We start from the raw sequence: 25,517 nt of genomic DNA, 5'->3' as shown, positions 1-25,517 counted from the left end.
ATTTTACGAGTCTTTGCACGTCTCCAAAACATATAAGTGACTTGAAGTTCAAGTCTCTGACGAGGAAACAACATCTCTGAGGACCAAAACGGGGTCACCAGAGCGATGCTTATGTAACTGGTGGCGCTGTTTATAAAAGTGTAGCCGGTTTACCCTTAAAACAGAAGCCTCAAAGCTTACAAAAAGACCCAGCTTACCTTGTGCTGGCTCCCCAGGGGTGATATTTATGTCAAGCCCAAAGAAAGAAGCATTTCTTCCCTCGGTTTAGATGTGCGGGAAAGTGCGGTGTGCCGGGTGGGCGCCTGCAGCCTCAGCTTGAGAATCCCTCCTGTCTCCCTGTACCTGCTCTCCGCTGCTGCACTACTTTGTTTCATAAGAGTTTGGCTCACTGCGCATGTCCCACCTTCTTATTCTACTCTTATGGCGCGTTTAGGGCACATGGTAAAAACAACAACCGGCAATACACTTGTTGAGAATATTCACACATCAGAATAATCACTGGCGGTAATAGTGGAAAAATAACAGCAAAGACAACATAAGTAGGTGTAATATTTTTTTTCGGACTCCAAATATAAACGAAACTCACTCGTTCTGTTTGATGTGTTCATTTTTATTAGACAAATATATCGCATTTAGCGTGGTTTTACGCAGATAACTCTGTGATAACGATGATAACAGAATCGGCGCATCAAGCAGAAGTTTGGTTGGTTGCATTTTCAACCCGGGATCGTACATGGAGCCGAATGAAGCGTTAGAAAATACAGATATTTCTATTTTCCCATAGTACGGGAACGCATCAATAGCACTTACCGAACGTGAACTGCGACGTGCTCCCAATTCGGCGTTCCCATTGGTCGGTCTGCCGTCACATGTAGGATGCCGAGTCACGTTTAAGAGGCATGGAAATGCGGAAGTCCATTCACACGGCAGCAAGTGGCGAGCACGGCTGTAATGAGCTGCACAGTCAGAGAGAGAGAGAGAGAGAGAGAGAGAGAGAGAGAGAGGATTTCATTAAAAAGCGCTTTACCTCGAAAGATGCCGCCGGTGAATTAAATGCCCTTTTTAACTGAAGAACTGGCCTTTACAAAATGTAGGTTATTGATGTATTGAAATATTGAGAAGGTGTCTCAAGGTGCAAGGCTAAACTCCTCCATATTATTATTATATTATTATCAAATTGTTTTAAGTTTAATTGAGTTGGCAAACATAAAAAAGTGAAATTACAAGAAGACTAGGATTGCTGTCTGTGAATATTTATATTTATGTAATTTTTTGTTATCTATATTCTTCTATGGTTCCCACCATTACCAGTGAATTTCATCGAATACAATGGCTTCATAAAGTATCCAGACCACTTTTTTTTTTACAATTTTACCATCTTATATATTTAATTAAGATTTACTCTGCAGACAATAATTGATATAGTGTTATATAGTGTAGTAATGTGCAAACTATAGTTAGATAGATATAGTTTTATATTACTGCATCTTGTCACATCACCAGTTTTAATATCAAATACATGAATTACAGTTATGTGGCATTCATTCAGACGTTTACTGTGAACAGTGAATATCAGTAGAACACATTCACATTCTTAAGGCATTTTCAAAAAGAAAAGACAAAAATTACCAGCACAACAGGTGCTGTGATGGACACACAAAAGATTCGTACTCCACTATAATTTCTTGTATTATAATAATAATAATAATAATAACACCTCATGGCTGCTTATCACACTCTGGCTGACAGAATAGGAATATCTGTGTGTTGGATTCACTTCGCATTTGTGACATATTGACGGTGATATAAGTGTATGATCCACAAGCCCAAGGAATGGGGGATGATAACACCACCATCATTTATTCTTGGCATCACTCGTTTATTTATTTTCACTTGTTCTTCCTATAGGCTCCTTCTGTCTCTCTGGTGTCGTCGCAGTGTTTCTGTGTTCACTGTCTGTCTTAATCTTTTCACTTTAAATCTAATCCTGTCTGTAACTCAGCTGCTCCATTATCCGTTAAAAGGAACCTGCCTCTTTCTCAAAATAAACCAGGAAAGTGTTACTGTTGTGCCATCATATCATATCATAGCCTAATTACATGAAAAAACAAATCCTGAGATGTTGTGTCTTATATTATACAAAGGATGATACACTGTGGATTCTCTGATATTTCTTTCTTTATTTAGAGGTGTGCTGATGTACATGATATTGCAGAATGTGTAAGGATATCAGTATTTAGAGGTTGTTCCTAACCTTACAGACCTGCCAACCTGTACACATTCTGCGTAGCAGGTACGCATTTTAACATGGAAGCACTCTGATAGGATTTGTCACTTTAAAGTATGCAAAAAGCCTGTAGAAAAGCAAAAGATATAGTACCGGATTTATTTCTCTTGCCTGCACTCATGTATGAATAAAAGGTGGGAATGACTGACGAATGTGTAATGTTTCTTCAAGAGGCAGTAGCTAAGATCTACAAATTGACAGCAGCACTTTTGACCTTGATTTTGTGTCTGTCGTTCTTCCTTCACGCTCCATCTGGCCGGTTCCTCAAGTGAGGACTGTACCTTTAACTGCTTTGTAAAGGTAAAAAGACTGAGGAAGATCTGGAAACCTGAGGCTCGAACATTCACTGAAGTAAAAATGAAGGTGATACTCCAAGATTTCCTTCAAGGTTGGCAGGTCAACCAAAGAAGTATTAGTGGCTCAAAGACGTAAAACTATCTAGTATTTCACAATGAAAAGAAGATTTATCTTCCTATGGGGTGATACTACAGTAAAATCACTTGGCATTGCAGGATTATTGCAAGATGTGAGGTTTTCAGACCTTATATAGTCTAAATTTAACTATTCACAAGATTGATGGTGGATTGTCACAGATTTTAAATTATAAAACTTAGTTTTAGGCTGAGCTGCAGTAGCTTGGTTTTGGTCTTAATAACAGATCTTTTAACCTTTAAAACATCTAAGCTTTAATTTTTGTTATATGAAGTGCCATCATTTCCCACCAACAGTATTCAGCTGTCTACTTTCTGGTGAGTGACTCTGTGACTCCCTATCAGCAGATGGTTGAGGATCTGTTGTTTGAAGAACCCTGACACAGACAGTCCAAAAAACAAGTCTCCCTTCATCTGCTGTGCTTATGGCAGCGTCACGAGCGGCATGTTTTCAGTCAGCCTGTTCATGAAATGTCAACTCCTGCGAATAATCATCAGACTTTTCCTAATCACAATGGATGCATTTTATTCTTCACCCACAAAAAGAAACTGTAGCTGTCTTTAACACTTGTATCTCATTTTGAACAAAAGTTTGAACTTTACAGAGAACAATCATCAGGAAATAAAAGGCATGAATCGAAATGAGTATTGTAGGAGAATAAAACAGACAAAGAGCTGGAAAACAAAGGAAAATAAACATAAGAGCGGAGTGACATCCCTGCATTATTTCACTTTTATTTGGAAGATAAACTTTCAGTCATGTAACCTTCATCAGAGGACAGCAGTGGATGACCCAGATAATGTGTCTTGTTTCCTGTAAGGCTTCCTCATTATCCAACTCACTCATAAAACATTTCTAGCGTGGGCTGTGATGCAGTTGTGTGTTTGCTTGCGTTACTCCAGGGGAGAGGGTGGGGCATAGGTGTAGAACAGAAACACCATCCCTCCTTGAGCAACTCCCACTGATGGGGGTGCTGACGTCTTGTCTCAAGGAGAAAAGAGTTCTGACGTAACCTCTGCAAAATCAACACATTTTTTTCATCAGACTGTGATGGTCAGAACATTCAGGGTGTTATTTCACGATGGACTGTTGTCATTTACGTCTGTGGGGGAATCTTTTACAGTGTTTTTTTTTTTAAGTCACAATTAAATAAAGGTAAAGCTGGTAAAGTAAAAGTCAACATCACTCAATACGGCACCCTTCAAGTAACCAAAGTTGTGCAAACCAATCAAACTCATGTACAGAACTTTTTTTCACTGAAGTAAAGGTGATATTAGCCAGAACTACTAATAAACTCATTTGTTATTGTACATTTTTTTCAGCCTACCTGATTTGAACTACCTCAGCTACGTTGCACATAGAGGCCTTTTGACTCCCTGTCAGGATCAGGTTAGACCTGGTTGCATGTTTATCTGAAAATAACAACAGTGATAGCTGAGACAGTCGTCCTGCTCTGCTGCGTCTCTGTCTCTGGTTCCTGTAGATGTGGACTTTGACCTCAGTGCCAGTGCTGGTGCCTCTACATCTTATTTGAGCCATGTATAGGGAGGTTCCTGATACACAGCAGAGTATGCAACTAAAACTCTCTGGAAGTCCAACAAAACAACAATAAATCATTAAGTCCAAATTCACTGTAAGGTTCTAATGATCAAAAAGAGTATTTATCGTACTTCGCACACCCACCCCTGTTTTCTGGGGAGGGTGTTAAAGCCAATCCACAGTGTGAATTTCATCTAAGTCATTTGAAGACCACCCTAAACTAAGTCAATTAGCCCTTGAGACCAAAATAAGCGGTGAAATTTGTGGACAAGCTGTGTGAGGCTAATGCAACGCTACTGACGCTGTTTATTTTACACTCAAGAATTAGAATCAGGTCATTTTCATTCAGGTAACATTTATCTATATGAAACAGACAGGTAGTAAAGAAACAATGTGATCTCAAATGGTCACAAACATACACACTTTCATTACAGTAAAAATAATAGACAGGGGGAAATTGAGCCATTACATTGGTGTGGAAGAAGAACAGTACTCACTGTGAAAAAAAACAAAAAACAAAAAATAAAGAACTAGACATACAGTGGTTTAGAAGTACTACATGTTCCGGTGGACTGGAGTGTATTGGACATATTATCATGATGCAGCCGGAACAGTTTCTTCTGCCCCTGGCTTTCTTGCTTACAGGGAAAGACAGCCTTGATGTAGAAGAGCGTGCTCAGTCAGTTTGCCCTCATGAGCTGGTGGGAGGCCTCCTACGCTGCTGCCTCTGAGCGTCATGGCTGGTAAGCACTGAGGCTGGGAATAGAGATGTACTGACGCCAGACTTCACTGGAATCATCCATTCTGTTGGCTGGATAAAGACGTTAATCTCTAAACAGACGTGGAATGTTGTATATTAATGTAAAAACTTTAACAAGATTTTAATACAACATTTTTTCTTTGTACTCTGTGCATCCAACATAGGCTGACCATTTTGTGATAGAATACACTCAGGCTTTTCATCTTTGGCATCTTGATATTGTTCATTAAGCAACAAACCAAACATTTCTTTTTGAAGGACCAGTGTGCAGGATTTAGTGGCATCTAGTGGTGAGGTTGCAGATTGCAACCAACTGAATGCCCCTCTCCTCACCACTGGCTCTCTTAACATGTGGGACAACCTACAGGCGCCTTTAGGTCATGTAAAAATGTGAAAGTGGTGGAAAAGGTAAACATCTCAGAATGCACAACACGCTGAACCTCGAGGTGGATGGACGCCAACAGTAGAAGACCACGTTGGGTTCCACTCCTGTCAGCCAAGGACAGAAATCTGAGGCTGCAGTATGAATCCATGGACCCAACCTGCCTTGGCCACAGTTTAACATCTTGTAATGGCTACCTCCAATATGATAATGTACCATGTCACAAAAGTCGTCTCAGACTGGTTTCATGAACATCAATTTAAGGCTGACACATGGTGAGCAGAGAAAAGGTTCCAGTATTGAAAAAGTTCAAGATGTTCTCTCCGGAACAGCAGATGTGTCCATAAACAGCTTATGAAGTGCACTTGTACCGCTGACACACTGTGAGCCGTGAGATGATATGAATAGAAAAAAAAAGCTATGATGAGTGAGGCATGGTGACATACTTATTATGTGCTGACTACATCCTGACAAATGGTCACAGTGACAAACAGGGCCCATCCGTCCAGCATCCAGCCATGTTTGAGGGTTTTCCAGGATTACAGAGTGTGTGCATGAATGAGTCACGACTGAGAGAGTCCTGCCTTCCTCCAACTCACTGATAAAAATAGAGGCCTACATAGTCAGAGGCAGAAAAACCCACACCGCTTCGCAACCATGTACGACTACACAATTCGAAAGCGCAAATTACACCAATGGCCATTGTTGGTTGTGTGTGGTATGTGTGTGCATGTGTCTTAATAAGCTGCGTTGACTTTGTTGTGTCCATTTGTCTGTCCATCCACCTGTCCGTCCTTGCCTGTAACATGGAATTCAACATAAGCCCCGGGAACCAGCCAGCACCTGAACCCCGGTTGCAACCAGCCAGCTCCGGAACCAACCTCCAACCGCAACACCCTCCAACCTGCCCCGTTCCTCTCAGTCAAGCCAACCCTATCTCCCTCCCCACCTATCAAGATTTTGGGTGACATCTAATCTAGCAATTGACTTAGAATAAACAATACATTACAATAAATCCTCACTAAGCCGACTGTTGTCTGGAGTCTGTGTTCTGCAGATTGGGATTAGACCCAGTCAGTAATAACACATCCACCATACCCGACTAACAGAAGAAGAGACTTCTCATGAACAAGGCTGACTTAGTTAACATTCGTGGTGATAACATAAACTTAAAGCGTCTTTAATTATCCAGGAGACCCCCACATTTCTGTGTGAGGATATCACTAAAAAGAAAACTTTGAAGTTTTAGAATTTACAGTGGAGGAAAATATTGCAGCTCCTCCCACTTTGAAACTCTATAACAGATGTTGGACTGTTGTTTGTTTGTATTTTGTTCTAATGACTATGTAGCTAATATCAGTAATAAACATGGTGTTTTACATTTCTTTTTGAGTTGACAAATCAAAAGCAGAATCTCTGACAGCCTGTGTGTGAGCCTTTGGATGTCTCCAAGACACATGCACATCCATGTGCCTATGTTTGACGCGCAAAAACCCAACAGCACCTACACACCATTTGCCTTACTGGCACCACACAGTCTACACGCACTCATACACACCTCTTGTTGCACACGGGGACATCATGCATCTGACTGACTCAGTCGGTTGGAGACGGCGACTTGGCAGCTGTACCGAGCACGCTCCACACCTCGTTCTCACACCAAGAGGCCTTCCCTTTAATAACCATGCTGCTCCTTCTGGTTCTCTTCACTCCTCCTTGTCCTGGGTGTCTCCTCCTCATCCTCACCGTCTGCCCCTCTCTGTCACTCAAATGATAACAGACAATCTGTTGTAGCTTCACACTGCAGCGTCTGATGTCTTTAAAGCTTCTGTCTAGTGAGAGGTTCACTTTCATACAGGTTATGTTTCTGTAGGTGGACTGTAGGCAGACGGTCACCGCCCAGGATAAATACTCGTTCTCCATCTGTGAAACATTTTCTGTACAAACCGAAATGACATTTACTCAAATTTAAATTTTTTGAATACGTTTGTAAAAACTTTCTGAGCTTTCAAGTTGTGGCCACACATGGGGCAGCTGGTTTACAGATAGGGTTGTTGTGACATTTAGACTGTTTTATATATACACTTGCGCAAAAATAGCCTCAGACTTTTGGACCCTATTGTAGATACTTCATTTATATATGTATGTCTATTAATAAAATCTTATAGTTTCCAAAAATAAATGTTAGTTTGTTATTCATACAGAGCTCCCCTCACATTACTAAAGGTTAGAATATAAAAGTTTGCCATATTCATACATACATTAACACAATTAACACAATTATTACTGTGGTCTAGAGCTGATATAACTGATTGATTAGGATTGACAGAAAAGCAATCAGTGACTATTGTGATAACTGAATATTAATTATAATATATATTAATAAAATAAAAGAATTCATATGTATTAAAACTTTTTCATCTAATAATCAATAGAAAAAATAACTGTTAGTTGCAGCCCACTGTGATCATTAATAACTGGGGTAACTGTTACAACTCAGCTCTTTTTTGGGTAAAAGGGAAGCAACGTAAACAGGATGTGACTGGTAACGCAAATTTATTGAACAGTGAGGAGATAAATAAAGATACAATCAGTGATCAAAGGTAAGTAAAAGGGATTAACAGGGCAAACAGGAGCTGCTAAATCAAAGAGCCAAAGATCAAAAATCACATCTTATCACAATCTTCACAAAGTTTCAAAGGCAACAAAAGCTACGCTGGTGAGCTGTCTATGTCAGCCAGCGTGAGTGACAGCTACGATAAAATTTGGTGATAAAATTTAAAAGCCCTGATTTTGTCTTTGTGGCAGTAAAACTCTGGTCTGGTGATTCATCTCAGGAAAATCATCCTCACTGAGGATTTCTCTTTGTACATTGTCTCTTTAGTGTGATACTTCAATAATTTACTAATAGTGTCCATTTATAAAGTGTTTTTTCTGCTTCAGATTCATGCAGACCCACACGTGACCACAGAGCTGCCCAGCATGACCTGTCTTAAGCCAGACTCCCCAGCTGTACAAGTTCACTATAAGATTATAAACACTCTGGTGACAATACACCTCCTACATCAACATTCCAGATGCCTCTGCTGGTGCTTCATCTTCTTCTTCTCCTGCTGGACACGGACAGTCTCACTGAGTACTTGAGTGTGCAGTGCCTTGCTCAGAGCCACCTCGACCTGCTTCAGGATGTAAACTGCTGACAGGTCCTGGTGTGTGCTGGACTCTGTGGTTGAGGAAAGCAGCGGTTCAGCAGCAGCTTGCTGCTCTGCTGCTGCTGTGCTCAGACTCCGGCTGAAGACCAACACTGTCTTGAGGTCCAAGTTGGGCCGAGTCCAGACTCGCCTTAACTGACAGGATCTCCTCCACCAGCCTCCTGAAACACAGCAGATTTAGTGACATCACTGAATGTGAATTAGATTACAATGGATCATTCAGGCAGATTTTATATTTAGGAATCTGTTTACTGTTTACTTGAATTACAAACTTTTGCCTCAGCAGTGAGACAAGCGAGGCGCCTCAAAAACTTTCCAAAACATATCAAGCTACACTCTTAAAATACAACTTGAGGAGAGCAGTTTTCCTCAAAATGTGTTGTGGATGTAGGATATTGCTCCAAAAAATGTGAAATCAAGCATCATCATGCTAGAACTCGATTTTTTCTTTCTTTTACACTGAGAAATATTTTTTGTGATTTACAGCAGAAATGATCCAGATTCATCATATCCTTTCTTCTTCTTCTATACTCTTTGGTCATCTTGCATCATCCCTTCTCCAGTTACCTCATAGCCTCTCCAACGTTCTTGTTTTCTTTGACGGACGTCTCCATCCACGTAACGAAGCCGTTCGCCTTACTGAACCTGTCGATGCTGTCAGCTGACACAACCCGCTGACTGAGGTCACACTGCACAGACAAAGACAGTTTGTTGCTGTGAGTTGAGTCACTTTCTGAAGCTGGAGTAATGGAATGGGTTTGCACTGGTTTATTAACAAAGGAGTCCCTATCTGATATGATGGATATGTGGCAATTGGATCTGTATTTATTGGAGACTTGTACTATAGTCAGTGAAACTTGTTTTATGTGATCAACTTCAATCTGTACACCAAGTAGTAACAGTGCATTTACCTCCAAAAAGAGAGTCCAAAAAAACTTGTCATAGAAATATGAATGAAATACTGTAGGTATATTACTGTTACCATTGCAGATATATTCACACATTTAGTGCAGCTTCACATAAAAAAGGTCAATAAAAGCTGCAGATTTACAAAGCTTTTTTTTAAAAAAAGATTTGAGTGAGAAATTGTTATATTTCCATCCTTAATCTGTATTTACTTTAATTTCATAGAATGTTATTCTGGAAAACAATTTCAAAAAAACTTTTGTATTAGGAAACATTTCAGCAGGAATATAGTTTATATATAATATATAATTTAAAGCTAAAGAAACAGAGTGACAAACATATCAGCCTGTAAAGTCATACTGATCTTAGCCCTTGTTTATAATGTTGCAGGAGCCATCAGGCAAAATAAGAGCATGTTGCTCATTTATCAGTACTGAGCCAGAAGGATCTCATGATATATCATTCATTAGGTCAATGCACTGACTCACCTTGTTGGCCACCAGGATGCAGGGGATTGAGTCCCCATTGGGCAGCATGGCCTTGTTGTCCAGGTCCTGTTTCCAGTGGCGACAGCTGAGGAAGCTGGACGAGCTGGTGACGTCAAACATTATCACACAGCCCATCGCGCCTTTATAATAGATCCTGGTCATGGATATGAAACGCTCTTGTCCTGAAGGGAGAACACAAAGTTCAGTGTGTCATCCATCTATCCATTCATCCAACTATCAGTCCCTCCATCCAACAAGTGACTGTAAAATGGTTTGTACCTGCGACATCCCACAGTTGCAGTCTGACTTTCTCTTTATCCGACAAGTGCAGCAGCTTCACTGAAAAATCAACTACAGAGTAAAAGAAAATACGTATTAGCAATAGAGAAAGAGAAGAAGTGAAGTTAAACAAATGAGAAGTGAGAGAAATTAAACAGAAGTGAAGACAAGTCTATTTTTATGAAATGCTCAAAATATTAAAAAAATAAGTAATGAAAATTTCCCCCCTAGGAGTTGGAGTACTTTCATTCTCCTATAAGAGAAGAGATGCTCAAACTCTCTAAACGATTCATGTGACAGAACTGACAGGAGAATTTATTGTAGAGTCGCCTATCAAAAAACAAACCATGTTAAAGGTCCCATGTTTTACACTTTTCCAGTGTCCATGTGTTTTTGATTATAAAGCTATAAAATTAGCTAAACCTACAGGTCTAGGTTCTATAGTAATACTGTGAAAGTATCAAAGTCCAAAATATATATAAATATATCTTCTTATGGATATCAACACTGCAAATAAGAAACAGCAAAACAGTAAAATATGGGACTTTTAAGTAGGGACCAGTGACTTGAGACACAGACAATTGAATGAAAGACAGAACAAATATGCTGTTGGTTTTGATCTTTTCTTTTTCTGGGATTTGTTGCCAATAAAACATAACAAAAAACAGCAGCTTTGCCCTGTAAATCTTTTAGATGTTTCATAAAAATATAAATATTCAATGTCCTGTTTACTACTACTTATGTTTTATGTATATACGTTCTTGTTTTTGACCAAAACATCACACCAATAAAACACTTTAAACTTCAGTCATCAGGAAGAAAGCAGTAGACGCACTTTCTATTACACTGTACAGTAGCCTGAGATCAAATGTCCAATATCAGGTGAAAGCTGGTTTTTCAGGAACCACAAAGATAGCCACGTATCACCTGTTAGACAAGTGAGACAAGTATTCTATGTTGTTGAGATTTCTCAACATATACACACACTACACACATTAACACCGAGCTCAGGATCCTGTACAGTCACTTTCTTCTGCAGAGCCTTGATACACAGCAGCAGCCATACCTCCCACCGTCATCTTGTATGTCTTGCTGAACTGTCCGTTGACATAGCGATGGACAAAGGAGGATTTCCCAACATTCCCATTGCCAACAATCAGTATTTTCAGCAGGTGCTCGGTCATTGCTCTCCTCCGTCAGACCACAACATGTGAGACGTCTCAGCATCAAGCCTCAAGTGTGTGCCGGCGGCTCAAAGTTCAGACCTCATGTCAGGAAACGTGATTTATGAGGTAGACGGCCAAAACTGTTTCCTGTAACTGAACAACAACACTGCACCACAACACACCTGGGTTTTACTTTACCTGAACATTTATTCACTCTGAACATTTAATCTACCTTTTAGGCTTCAATTCCTAATTTACAAACTCCCCTCCCTCTAGCCCCAAAATGATCATTAAGATAAACTTGTTTCACCACACACGGCAAAATCTAAAGCTGAAATATATTTTTCTAACAGTAACTCTACGAGCAACGCTGACTGTCCTCTCTGTCTAGCAGAGTGCTCTCAGTTACAAGTGCTGCTTTCTGGAAGGAAGTTGCCAACAGGCTTTACATAGTTCAGTGACATAAACCACGCCCTCAGGCAACAGGAAACTGTCAATGAATCTGTGCAGACTTTGGTCAATCTTTGTTCCTCTCTTTTCATTACTCTCTTGCTTGAGTCTATTGTTTGCTTGTTTTCATCCAGTGAAAAACTTGCTGCTCTTGAAACAACACCAAGTGCCCATTAGCTCCACACTTGGGGAGTTAGAGAAAATACTTGTGTTTTTTCATGCTTCAATCAATATTTCATGCTGGTCAAGATTTTGATGATTGATGGAAGCGTGAAACATCTCGCTGATGTGTTTTTAGCATCTTAAAATCTCAATACCTGTGTGGATTGCTTTGTCTCCTCTTAGATATTAGCCTGGAATTCACATATTGTAACTGGAACTAGTTTATTGCCACAGTCAATCAAGAGTTGTGCGTCCAAGCCTTGGCTACAGAAATGACGCACCACAGCTCACACTGGCACATAATGTTGGCATCGGACATAAATCATGAAGCACAGACTCATCATCCAAAATGGATGTAATTCCTACTGGGCTGACCTGCCACACCTCCTCCCCCTCCCTCTGTTCTTATGTAACTTCCTCCTTTTCCACCTCCATCTCTCCTCCAACACACCCATTTATCCTCCTCTGCCTTTTTCCAACTCTTCACGCCCTCTCCCCTTCTGTCCGATCCCACCCCCTCACCCTCATCTATTCTGCTCTCTTCTTCTTAATTCTACACACACACACACACACACACACACACACACACACACACACACACTGACGCATGTGGTGTTGACCACATCGAGAGTTTTACCAGTCTGCCAACTAGGCCACTGTTACTGGCTACTGAACATGTTTCAGTCCCCCACTGATGCTGAGTCATCTCTGTGGCTCTCCTCATGCATATTTGTCTTGTTTGTGTGTTTTCGTGTCTTGGTCCTTTTCCCAGTATCGGTCTTCAGTAGGACTCAGGGATTAAAAATAACTCCTCTTGACAAACCCAGCTCATCACTAATGTGCTAATTAGGTAAATCCAGAATCTTTGTTTGGGCTTGTAAACCGAGGCAGGCTTGGATTTTTTCCAGCAGGGGAAGCCAGGGACTTTGAAAGTGAATCCTTCAGCTGTACCTGAGGACCAGACTGGAGCTAAATACACAAGTTTCATGATACAGAATTTACAGAACTAGTATTTATGCTTCTCCTCTGCACAACTGGTGAACACAGTCACGTTTCCAGTGTGGTGAACTTTTCTGTCACCCACACATTCACTGTAGCCATATTTTGAGGAACATTAAGTTCCTCACAACATGAAGGACAAAGAGTGGGAAACCACACTGACGGCTGAAAAAGAATTGATGCAATTTGAGAAAAATCTGACCAAAGGTAACAGAGTCAAATCAGACTGAGCCAAACCAAAGTGAGAAGAGCTAAAAAAAGGTGGCCACCACAGGAGCCTGGCTCCTCGCTTATATACCCAGTAATGAGTGAGTCAGTCCGGTGAAATGAATCTCCCTGACAGCTCCACTCTGCTCTCCAGGTTGCTACAGGGACAGGAGGAGGACATGGAGGAGGAAAACCTGCCCACAGATGGTCACCACACTTTATTTCACCCAATAAAAAAGATACACATCTTGTCTTATTAGAAATCTTTGTTTGGGATTGGCAGCATCACTGGTGTAAAGTCCACTGACGCACAGTATATGATATTGGACTATGCAAATAAATTAGATTTGACTTGACTTGAACACTGACTTAACAACAGTCAGTGCCAATATCAGTCCAGTATAATGACCTAAATTCCTTCTAAAGACCTTCTACCTACAGAGTAAGCTGGTAATCAGGTAAACTCTGATTCTGATCATTTTTATTAACACATAATGTCTTTTTGAACTGAAATGATAAAAAGTTTGATTTTAAATTTTATCAAGGTTGACTTGTAATTAATTAATTAATTAATTAGTAAAATTATGAATTATAAAAAAAATTAATTAAATTAAGAAATGAATGAACTGTCTTTTTCCATATGCTATATTGGATCTTTATTTTGTCAGTTGACTGTATTTGCTGCATAATGACTTGACACTCAACAACAACATCTGACTGATTGATTTAAGTTTACAAAGGCATCAATGAACTGAAGCCCACAGTCACGCTTGTACCTGCTCTTTCTCTCCAGTGTTTGTCTGACACCTGGTGGTCACTTTACAACATCAGCAACAAGCAACACGTTGCTGTTCACCGGTTTAGAAAAATCCGGTTTAAGAACATGAGTCAGTTCAGTCTTTAGATTTGGAATTATGCTGTCACTGTTTCTCTGTACATCTGTCAGACCATCTTTTCCCATGAATGTTCACTGGTTTGAATCTTTTTCCAATTAGAATCATAGTTTTACGTCATCAGAATGAAGTTTAATGTAAAACTTTTTACTTAAAACCTTTGTGTTCTAACTTCAGGAGGATGGACGGAGCAGATACAGTGTACTGTATTGTGATGGAGACTCAATTTATCTATTTTACACAATTATTTCCAATAATTTTTGTTCGTCAAACATCTTATTTTACACCATTTTTAACCAACAGAACCTGCAGCCTGGAACTGTGGTCGTCACGACACAGCATTCAATTCAAAACCAATCATCAGACCCAGCAGCAGTTTGGACTCATCATCTCTTTCTTCTTCAGTTTGCCTTAGATTTCAGCTTTACAAAGAGGGTGAGTGCACCAAACTGCAAGCCACAGTGTTAAGGATCACACAGTCTTTTCAGGGTTGACACTGGTTTTGTGGAGGACCTAAGCTACTTTAAAGCTGCTCTACGTGTAATGTGAAAGGTGTCACTTGTAAAGCAAACCACAAATTCACAGTTAGTCTCAGATTTTTAGCCTGTTTTGGCTCATTGTTTTGGTTTGACTGCACTCTACATTCTGTAGATTCAGATGAAAACTAAAAACTTTCTTCTTTCCTGCAGATTTAACATCAAACTTTGACATGCAGCATGTGTCTGTAGGGCGTCGTCTACCTATTCTCTTCCTCCTCCTCCTCTTCCAACCTCTGACCTCGGCTGACCTGGGGGAGGTGGATAAGGTGCCAGTGGAGGTCATCGTCGACAGCTCCCCCTGCAGCACCACCTGTGGGCTGGGGGTTAAAACTCAGATCTTGTGTTTGATAAAAGATTGCGAGACAGTGATGGAAGAAGGTGTGGGGAATAAAGACGGGACAGAGGTGACATGGAGACGCACTTTAAACATCTAAATGTTTGAGATGAGTGTAAGAGGGGAATATCTCAGACTATGATAACAATAATGTGGCTGAATGGAAGGTGTCGGACGAGTGTCGCGTCCGTAAGGTGAAGTGTCTGGAGTCGTGGCAGTGTGGCCTCAGGACGATGACTGTGACGTCAGGACAGAGGGTGGAGATCGACTGTCTGGGAGAAGTGATGGAGGCGATGGGGAGGTTCTCCTGGAGGTAAGGATGGAGGACAGAGGAGAGGCAGGATTCAGGACTCATTGTCATCAAACTTTTTAGTCTGACATTTCATTGAATTTCAGTTCTTTTATGTATGCATGTATGGATGGTTTTCCTTTTCATACCCTACCTGCTGTTTCTGGTTTTTCTCACTTCAGTACATCTCCCTTCTTTTAATATTTTATTATATTTTTTCACTTGCCACTTTTCTATGATTGTCTTGTTTTGCTGTTCTGAATTTAAAATTCTTTACTCTGCCTCTTTTAAAATTTATGAATTTTATGATAGCATTTCCTCAGTTCCTGTTTATTGAGCCTTTTATTTATAATATGGATCTTATTGCTTTGTGCATGGATTTTGGTGGGGTGGGGGTTGTTTTTATTGTGAAAAGCACTTTGTGTTACATTATGTTTGCATGAAAAGTGCTGATTGATTGATTGATTGAATGGGCAGAACATGAGATACAACATCCTATAATACTAGATAACAATTTCAGAATAAAATTAATTGAATTTGGCTGAATCAACACACTCTTAATCGGATGGTGTCACAAACCAAAACTGGCCTGAGATTTGGTTTCTCTCTCAGCCGGGTCTCACTTCTTACCGTCTAAATTCTCTTTTTACCTACAAGTTTTAACCTTTATCTAATTTATCCTGATTGTGAGACACATATTTTAACAGCAATCACTGACTGTGATCAGATCCAGTTGTGCAGTTTGCACAAGAGTGAATCTGGATCAAGATAAATGAAAACAAATTGGATTTAATTCTCTTTGGTTTCCCCCAAGTCCATCCCTGATTTACAGGGACCTCTTGGATCCTGTCTGCACTTATCAAACCTGCAGCCAGAATATGTGATATTTGTCAGTGTCCTTTTTTTTGAAAAACAAATCACCAATGTTGTTCAGTCATGTTTTTATCAGCTAAGGAGCAACATATCAAACCTGTTTTAGACTCTCTTCACTGCTTGGTCTGTTTTAGAGATGATTTATTATCTTACTGACCACCTTTAAAACGCTAGATGGTTCAGCCCCTCAGCTTCATTTCTGAATTGCTGCAAGACTAAAGGTGAGAGGGCCTTTGCAGTCAAAGCCCCTCAGCTCTGGAACTCCCTGCCAGAGGATCTGAGGCTTACAGAGTCAGTGACATCTTTTAAATCATCTAATAAAAAATGTTTAAAAAAAAAAAAAAAAAAAAAAGCCTTGTTTGCTTTAGGATCCCTGTGGGTCTGGGGCAGAGGCTGACTGTGCCCAGTTGGTAATCCATCCTTTCCCCAAGTTGATTTTGTCAGTGTAGAGTGTTGGATCCCATTAATATGTGGATATCTCATTTTGGAAGAATGAAATGTGACTGCAAAATCCATTTGCTGTGTTTCTTTTTTCTCTGTGGCTCAGGGTGCTGTGGCGTTACGCCAGAGGAATCATCAGCTCTGACGACTCTCTGTTTAATCGCTTTGTGGCTCCGCAGCTGGACCGGGTCATTCTGGACCCAGTCAGAGAGGAGGACGCAGGTAAACACACCTATGCATGTTCACAAACAGCCCCATGGAGTCACGTCAACTAAACTCAGAGGACTTCATTTCCTGGCAGGTTTGGGGCAGGAGATATTGTTAGAATTGGAACATCTGGACAGATAATGAGATGAATTTGAATTCATCTGATCCTTTTCGTGTCAACTGCTCCAGTCAGTGTGACACAGATTCATAGATACAATAAATACACAGACACAAACACACCTCCTGACTATTAACTAACTAATCATGTTATTTCCAGGTACTTATCGCTGTGATGTGCAGGATGCCGTCTCCCGCAGGGTGAAGAGGGTCTACTGGGGGATCCGGGTTTTACCCGCTGGGTTTCTCAATCTTGACTATGAAAGCTCCCTGGCCCAGTGGGAGTCGACTGGAAACCAGCAGAACCAGACTGTTTCAGACCAGCAGGACCACAGGACGGCTCTTCTTTACACAGTACAGTTTGGTTTGGGAAGTGATGGGTTTGGAAATGACAATAGTGTACTGCTTTTAAAAAATGATTTTTTTATTATAACGTACTTAGCTTAGTTTGTAACATTTAAAACAGTATTTCCATAAACAGTGAAATGTTGTGTGGATGGTAAAAGAAAAATATATAAAAATAATAAAATAATATATTAAAATCATTTAAAACCAAGAAACCCAGGATACATATAAGTCACTAAAGTGTTGGCAATGCCAAAACAATGATTCTACTCATCAGCAGTGTGTTTGTGTGTCTGCACACACAGGCGCTGATCGCACTGGGCTCTGCAGGCGTTGCAGCTGGACTGATTCTGGGCCTCTGCTGGAGAGTGAGGAGGAGACAGAGCCGAGGCGTTTTGACAGATGGAGGGTGAACTTGTTGAAAAAAATAAAAACAGATCTCCCATAGTTTCCTTAAACTGCCTTTGATTTGAATTTTTACATTATCTTTTTGTACAGTTGCTACGCAGCAACTGCCTCATTGCTCTCCTGTTATTGAAGGATAAAATCACAGGAGCGTGTTGGAGCATTTCGAACAAACATGGCTGGTCTCTCAGCCGAGGCAGAGAAACACAGAACAGGCCTTTTATCCACAGCCAGCGGACACGTCCACATGTCACAGTAGGAAAAGTACAGGTGTAAGTAATATATTGAATATCGGCTGAATTCCATTTAGCTGCTTCATTTTCAGTGTCACTGTGTGCAAAGCCAAGCTCTGCTGGAATTACTGAATTACAATTACAAAAGTTCACTGAACTCCATGGAGTAATAAGACACAGATAACATGCAGATGCATCAAAGCAGGGAGGAGAGAGAAAGTGTCTGGAGAGAGGTGTAATCAGGTGAAAACACTTGTAGAAGTTTGCACCGTGGCTGTTTAAAGCAGCTCCAGGAGAAACGGAGTGAAACTGAAGCTCAACATTAAAGCTGCAGGATCAACAGGTCTCCTCTAACTCTGTGCCAGTAGATGGCAGTGTTGCTTCATCTGAAGTATGGTTTGTGCTGGGGTGAGTTCACAGTGTTGGTTAGGTCTGTAATCACCACCCGACATGATGTGACTCAGCTGCCACTGTGGAACCAAACTGATTAAAAAAGGAGAAACAGACCCTCTCAGAAACAAGATGATGCATTTCACAGTGCTGATGCTCATTACACCAGACAACAAAACTGTCTCTTTATGGAGGAAACATGAGACAGTTTAGGTTATTAGGTCCTTACAACTCAAATTTACCACTGTTTTACACTGATGATCAGTTACCATCTTTTTGGTTTCCAGGTTCATCCATTATTATGTGTTTTTAATTACTTATAAATTACATTGGAAGCTCCAGTTATCAATCTTTTATGAACCTATTAACCCTCTTTTCAGACTGTGATTTATTAGAAAGTGGTCCTAACATCATATTCAGCAAAATCAGCACAATGTAATATTTTTCAAAACAGTAACTTTCTTTTCATACATGCACACATTTTACATAAAAAGACCTTTAATTATTTTAATGAAATAAGCGATCTTCACCTGTAAACATACTGGTTTGTTATTTTTTGAAACCTAATCAGGAAATGAATGAATGAATGAATGAATGAATGAATGAATGAATGAATGAATGAATAATTAATAATATTGCATGTGTATGATCAACATATAAAAACTAGCCAAAGTAAATAAAGTAATTAAAATTAGCTCTACCTCAACTCTAGCTATGATAATTAAATGCATGAATGCATCAGTCATATAATTCCATAATGATATAGTATGACACTATTTATGCAAAGTAAATCGTGTCATACAACTATTATATTAATATTGATTATACTAGTTTGCATATATCGAGTACAAATGGATGTAACATTGAGAGAATCACTGAATATAATTATCTTGGCATCTGCCTCCATGAGAAATTTACATTTAAATAGCACATAAAAAAAACCTGGTTGGTAAGCTGCAGGAAATAGAACCTGCTTCCCTGTGTTTAGCAGAGAAAGGATTGTTGGAGCAGTTGTCTGTCTGTGCTGGATGATAGAGATGTAATTTATAGAACTGCTGCACCCTCCACTCTTAAACTCTTAGACACAGGGTGTATCACTCTGCCCTCAGATTTATAACTGGAAGTAGCACTGAAGTTACACTGTTGGCTCTATATTTATAAGGCGACTGCTGGAAGGCTACCACTTTATACTGCAATAATGCTGGATAGAAACTTTGTCTTATGCTTGAGGCCCCCTGAGGCCCCACAGTCTGAATTAAAGTCTGCCTTCTGTTTTTATGCCTCAACCTCTTGGAACAACCTTCCACACACTGTAAGAATCAATTTACGAATATCTTACGGGCAATTTAAAACCATGATCACAAACATAAACTGCTTTAATTAATTTTATTGTTTCATTGTCTGCATCTTCAGGTTTTATTGTGCCTACTTACAAATTATTTTAAGTGATTTTATTTGAGTCTTGTCTGTATTTTATTGTCTTTTTATTGTACCAACTTTTGTTTTATTATATATATTTCTGTTTGTGTTTTATTCTTTATTCTCTTTTGTTCGCTGCCTAATGCAAACTCTGCCTCAGTGAAAATGGGCCCTCAGTATATCCCTGTGAATAAAATAAAGGTAAAAGAGGAAGTATCTCTGTACTGTTTTCTTAAAGGTCCCATATTTTACACTTTTTCAAAGTTTCATTTGAAGTGTTGATATCCATAAAAAGATGTATTTGTGCTTTAAACAACCAAAAACCATCTCGATCTAGTTTTACATCTCCTGTCTTAGGCTTCTCTTCAGAGCTCCAGTAAGAAGATGGTGAGCCAAATGGTGGGCAGTGGGTCCAGGTGGGCTGGTCTTGACCGAGGGTGGTATGACATCACAAAGTTCCAGAAGTCCTGACGGCTGGTTTTAAGGCTCAGTTTCTGAATAGAGGCTGTGTGCATTTCTCTGTGGACTGAGGCTTTGATACTTTCACAGTATTAATATAGAACCTAGACCTGCTTTAGAATCAAAAAACACGCGAAAATCTCATCAATCTTTCTTCAGCATGGGACCTTTAAAAACATTTTTGAATGCAGGACCTCTGCATCTCAGCTTGTGTTTTGACCTACTGCTGATTTCACAACAACAAACAGCAGACGTTGACATCACCGGATCGGTGGCTGACCCCGGACAGGGAGGGAAAGGAAGTGACAACGTGAGACGTCTTTGCTTCTGTATGATGAGCATGTTTACGTGTGTTATTTTAGGAGGGACTCAGGCAAATGAGGCACTCCAGGGAAATAACACAAATGAAATTATGATGATGTGCTTACTGTAATTCATTCAATTCCTCATGGAACTTGCCTCAGTAGAACGTCATTTTCCTTCATGTCCTTGTTGTACAACATGAGTTTTGACAGATGTAACTGTTTTCCCCGGTGCTCATTGCACAAACAATTTAATTACTGCTGCACTGTACAAGATACTGTTGCCATTGAATAAATATATGGGCAATATCTCCAGAAAAAACCCTCCAAAAAAGATTTGGAATCCCAATAAAGAGCTCAGATGTGAGATATTTATTAAGACCATGTTGAGCCCTGGAGAGAGGAACAAGCTCAACAAACACTCTTGTGTTCTCAGTTTTCAAGTAAATGAAATGTCAGACAGAGATAAAGATTCAAATCTAAGAGATTTGAAAAACCACAAAACATTTTTTTTCTTTGAACAGGTCCACTCACTTTTCATTTGAACTATGATTGTAAAATTTTTTTAAATGTATTTGGCCCTCCTGCTGCAGCTCTTCAACACCATCAATCAAACCCACACTTTTCCCTTAAATAACAAAAGCGACTGTGGGTCATAATAACCTGCTGCACAGGAGTACAGTCCAAAAACATCATTAAATCATAAAACATACTGAATATGCTACTTTGAAGGATTTTTTTTCTGGGAACAGTAGAATCTGCAGCTACAAAAAAAATTTTGAATCTTGGAGAGCCGCTCCTGTAGAGAGGCGGCAGGCTCAACATTTCATTTCACTGTGTTTATGTCGAGCATATGTGTGGAAATGACTGGATGAATGAATCACCTGAATCTGAAACTGATTCAGAAACTGTGTCTCTTAGAAATTACATTTATACACGATAATTTGCAACAAAATATGTGGAAGAAAAGAAATGTGATGTGTTTTATCAACACCATGAATTCTTGATGAATGTACAGCATCTGCTGCTAGTCGCTAAAGGTTCATGTGTATATACAGGTTACATTTCCACCTGCTCTGATCAGGGAACCACACACAAGAACAGTCTGAACGGCAGTTTCCTCGTGTGCAGGGAAGCAATGCCAGGCGGCATTTCTTGGAGGAACGCAGTAGCTGAGAAGGAGCACAAGCCTCTGTGATCGAGTTCAAGTAGACGGGTGCAGATCCAGAAGTCAACTGACAAGTCTGACACACACTGACACGCCTGCCTCGAGTTTTTCTCTCTCTCTCTGTTGCTGTTCATCTCTCTCGGTCCCTCTGCCTCTCACTGCTGTTTGGGGTCTCTTCTCAGTAATTCTCACTCAGTCCTTCTCATAATGTCACTCTGTCATTCAAAGTCACTGAGCTGATGTGGACACTCACTCCCACAGATTCTCCCTCACTGTGTTGTTAACGCACACTTCTGTCTCGCTTTCTTTCATCCTTTCTTCCTGAACGTGTGGCACATCTCACTCCTCATGCATAAACAATGTGTCCTTGCATGGCTCCAGATTTCATTGTCTGTATGATGGTCCAGCTGATTAATCCTGGAATGTACATGCAAAACTTTCAAGTGGGGCCATTACGAAGAACATGAAGTGAAAGAGAGGATTTAAACTGTGAAGCCTTAGCAGCTGCGTCACAGTGTGCAGTTATAGCCTGACTTTGTGACACAGGTCCAGACTTTTAAAAGGAAAAATCAAATTTTCTCTCCAGTGCAAATAAATATGGATATTAAATGTAGTATCAAGCGCAAAGACTGCAGTTTGAACATGACACTGAAAAGTAAAGCACTGAAAAGTGCTGCGACACAAAGCTGCTGTTTTAAAAGACCAAGTCCTGCTGATTTTAATTATATAAGTCCATTTATGGGCGTTAAATGGTTCCCAAGATATGAGCCTGAGAGGAAAGAGTAGGAAAAAAAGAAAAAAATCTGCAAATGGCTTTCATCAGGGTCAGCTGGTTAAATGATCACTTATTCCTGCCTGGGGCAGTGAAATCTTTTTTTTCCTCTCTCCTCCGAGGACCACAGTCAAATGTGAAACAAGTGATGTGCAAAGCTTCACGTTCAGGTTACAGTTTGCATGTGCTAATTACAGCACGTGCACGGACGTGGCATGACGAGACAACAACCACGAGAGGATGCAAAATTGCAAAGAGCAGGAAACGGTGCTGCTCACATCATGAACTGATCTTTCACATGAAGGTCTGGGGTCCAGCATTAAAGCGTTCCAGGTTTTACTCTTCTCCACTGTTTGATTTGAAGTGTTGACAATAAAAAATATAATCTGGCCACAATTATATTTTCTCCAAAATAAAAAAAATTCTGTTGTATAAATGTAATTTCTAAGAGGCTGGGTTGGTTGAGCAGCACCACTACACATGTGTTGCATAAGCTGTATAAAGGTCCAGAGGGTGAGGTCTGATAAATGTCCTCAAGTGACATCAATCATGATCTTTTCAAGGCCTCAGTGCTGCAGATTAGGTTTTGACAAATCCGTATATTAGCATCTCAATCTAAAACTAACACGCCATAATGCCCAAATGACTAAATGCAATCTGAATCAGAAAAAAAACACAAGTATAATCAAAATACCAACGTGACCTGAAAATGCTACTTGAAAAAAAGAAAAATTGAATACATCACATCTCTGTCCATAAGCTCTTAACCTTTTCCTCTGCAGCACACTCACTGTTTTTTGTTTGGCTGCTGTCCTCTTCTCTGCAGTGACCTTTTTGTGGAACACTCCTGCTCTTTCTGTTATGAGTGCACCATTTTAAATGTGCTCAGCAGAACAGAAAACCCTGAGAGGATGTCACTGGGGATCCAGAGCTGAGTGCAGAACATGGCATTAGTAAGGAGCTGGCACGTACTGGGGTGGGAGGTGGTGTTGGTTGTAACTACCTCTACACTAAACACACCCTGCTGCCTGCTGCTAGCGCTCCCTTTCCTAACTGAAAGAAAACTATCTGCAACAACCTCTAGTTTCAATTTGAACTGCTGATTTGATGATATAAAGTCAGTCAGTCAGTTTGTAAGTTTCAGTGTAGAGATTCCTTCAAACTTCTTCTCCCAAATTTGGGTAAAAAAAACCAACAAAATAAATAAATAAATAAATAAAAGATGCTGTTTTTCTTGTCTTGTCTTCTCTTTTTAATTCAGTCATAAGTTGTTTTTATTTCAAATCTGATATCAGATTTATAGATGGGACACTAGTGGCTCAGATGCAGTGAATCAAAGATGACGATCAGGATCTAACTCTCTTTACATTTTCAAAGAATCAACGACTGCTCAGCTCCTGGACAAACCCTGTCGGATCAGGCGTGAACTTCCAGCACAGAGACAGAGCCTGGTGGTTTGGGATCATGTGGACTGTGGGACTTACAGTGAGGCCAGAGGCTCATAATGATCTGCTTGACTTCTGAAGTCAGTGAAGTGCCAGCAGGAGTCAGCAGGATGATGTAAGTTACTCTGTCAGAGTGTAATATTCCACCTCTGCCAGATGGTGTAGAGTGGGCAAATATACAAACCCATAAAAGGCGGAGATGTGTGAGGACAGCTTTACCTCCTCCCACACTGCACTTCACGGACATGTCATCTTCAGCTGTGCTCTGGTGGCACCCATACCTGTGTCTCCCAGAGACACAGTGAGCACACAACAGAACAGCCGACAGTTGTTGAATTGGAGGTGGCTGAATGTTCAAAAAGCCCGACTGTTTGCACCAAAGTGGATCTAAATACTTTGCAGTTTAACCGGCTAACTAGTTTGTTTAGCTGAGCTACAAACAAACAAACCGTAACAACTTAGGGCCCCTCAGCCACCACGGGGCCCCTAACACACTGACAAAGTGTGAGGCTTATCTGAAGATAAAAGCTGTGTTTCAAACAGTGGCCTGCAGCGGCGCCGCATGCCGACTTTTGCAAACATTTCTTGAGATTTCTAAATGCAGATACACACCCAGGATGTGACTGCTTTACAGTTAGTATGAGAGGGGAAAGCAGATGACCTGTAGCAAAGGGCTTTGGGTTGGACTCACACCCAGACCACTGTGGCTGAATATAAACCTTGAAGACCTGTGCTCTGACAGGAGACGGGACAAATTACATCCTGCACTGATGCAGTGCTTCAACACAGGAAGCAGTAATTCATCTTCAAATATGGGACGACCCTGTATTGTACAGGACAGATGTCTTACAAGTGAACAGGTGGTTTTTGAACGTACTATGAAATATAACTGGCGGCATGTGTTATGATGTTGTGACAGACACACAGGTTACCAATAAACGCTATTAAACACACAAAAATGTCTGATACAATTTCCAAAATACTGGCAAATACACCACTTTCAGTTCAGTCTCTGATTTTCCAGGAGAGTGATAGAAAAAGCAGCATTTTAGACATAATAATAATAAAAAAAGAAGTGATTTGAGAAGTTTCTGATGACTTTTTTGGGCCATGTTATTGTGTCATCTCATGACTGTAAGCAACATTAATTTAAACTGACCACAGCTGCCTTTTAAGTTCAGCTGTGTGAGCAGAGCTGAAACAACAACCTTAATAATTCAGTGACTGTATAATTTATAATTATAATTTATTTGGGAAAAAAAGTGGGAAAAAGTACCAAATATTTGCTGGATTCAACTCCTCAAATCCCTGCTGCAATTAATTATTTAAGGAATTATCAATAGATTGATGATGTTATCATCTTGACACAGTGTTAAAGCAAATACGCTCCTCACACATCACACACACACACACACACACACACACACCCCGACCTTTTCTAAAAGACCTGCTCAGATGCAGCTACTCAGTAATTAGAGACAGTCACCGCAGGGAGTCTGGGCAATACACACACACACACACACACACACACACACACACACACACACACACACACACACACACACAGAAGACCACACAAAGAGCCAGAGCTTCTACAGTGTGTTATCACCAGAATCA

The 25,517-nt window shown here is 40.2% G+C and overlaps 3 protein-coding genes across 5 annotated transcripts in view; 1 reads left to right on the top strand and 2 right to left on the bottom strand.

The window, feature by feature from the left end:
* Window positions 1–382, bottom strand: part of LOC139621185 (cryptochrome-1-like) — a 35,299-nt gene extending 34,917 nt beyond the window's left edge. Inside the window, exon 1 of one of the 2 annotated variants that reach the window (XR_011690940.1) lies at window positions 198–370. The gene's annotated coding sequence lies outside the window, so the exon portion shown is untranslated. Of the gene's footprint in view, window positions 1–197 lie in introns of both variants that reach the window. The other variant, XM_071477500.1, reaches the window with a different exon arrangement.
* Window positions 383–7,939: 7,557 nt separating this feature from the next.
* LOC139621181 (ras-related protein Rab-7L1-like) lies at window positions 7,940–11,886 on the bottom strand. Its single transcript, XM_071477495.1, has 5 exons — window positions 11,352–11,886; window positions 10,286–10,357; window positions 10,007–10,188; window positions 9,180–9,301; window positions 7,940–8,773 (listed from the first exon to the last, which is right to left on the bottom strand). The coding sequence occupies exons 1-5, from the start codon at window positions 11,467–11,469 to the stop codon at window positions 8,647–8,649; spliced, it is 621 nt and encodes a 206-aa protein (XP_071333596.1). The 5' UTR covers window positions 11,470–11,886; the 3' UTR covers window positions 7,940–8,646.
* A 2,289-nt stretch (window positions 11,887–14,175) lies between these two features.
* Window positions 14,176–17,775, top strand: tmem81 (transmembrane protein 81). 2 transcript variants are annotated; one of them, XM_071477493.1, is made up of 6 exons: window positions 14,209–14,597; window positions 14,852–15,105; window positions 15,203–15,348; window positions 16,745–16,860; window positions 17,123–17,316; window positions 17,613–17,771. In XM_071477493.1, the coding sequence occupies exons 2-6, from the start codon at window positions 14,872–14,874 to the stop codon at window positions 17,718–17,720; spliced, it is 798 nt and encodes a 265-aa protein (XP_071333594.1). In that variant the 5' UTR covers window positions 14,209–14,597; window positions 14,852–14,871; the 3' UTR covers window positions 17,721–17,771. The 2 variants fall into 2 exon arrangements, with proteins under 2 accessions (XP_071333595.1, XP_071333594.1); XM_071477494.1 differs by lacking the exon at window positions 17,123–17,316 and having other exon boundaries at window positions 14,176–14,597; window positions 17,613–17,775.
* Window positions 17,776–25,517: the final 7,742 nt, after the last annotated feature.

Source organism: Trachinotus anak, unplaced genomic scaffold (assembly GCF_046630095.1).
Source record: "Trachinotus anak isolate AG129_WGS33_773 ecotype Australia unplaced genomic scaffold, CSIRO_AGI_Tana_v1 ptg000004l, whole genome shotgun sequence".
NCBI classification, from domain to species: domain Eukaryota; kingdom Metazoa; phylum Chordata; class Actinopteri; order Carangiformes; family Carangidae; genus Trachinotus; species Trachinotus anak.
This window is presented reverse-complemented; position numbering and strand designations above follow the sequence as displayed.

Coding starts and splice junctions, on each gene's coding strand:
- LOC139621181 (XM_071477495.1), bottom strand. CDS start 11,469: ATGACCGAGCACCTGCTGAAAATACTGATTGTTGGCAATGGGAATGTT. Junction 10,358..11,351: donor ATACAAGATGACGGTGGGAG/GTATGGCTGCTG, acceptor TTTACTCTGTAG/TTGATTTTTCAGTGAAGCTG. Junction 8,774..9,179: donor AACGTTGGAGAGGCTATGAG/GTAACTGGAGAA, acceptor GCTGTGTTTCAG/GAGGCTGGTGGAGGAGATCC.
- tmem81 (XM_071477493.1), top strand. CDS start 14,872: ATGCAGCATGTGTCTGTAGGGCGTCGTCTACCTATTCTCTTCCTCCTC. Junction 15,106..15,202: donor GGAATAAAGACGGGACAGAG/GTGACATGGAGA, acceptor GCTGAATGGAAG/GTGTCGGACGAGTGTCGCGT. Junction 16,861..17,122: donor AGTCAGAGAGGAGGACGCAG/GTAAACACACCT, acceptor TGTTATTTCCAG/GTACTTATCGCTGTGATGTG.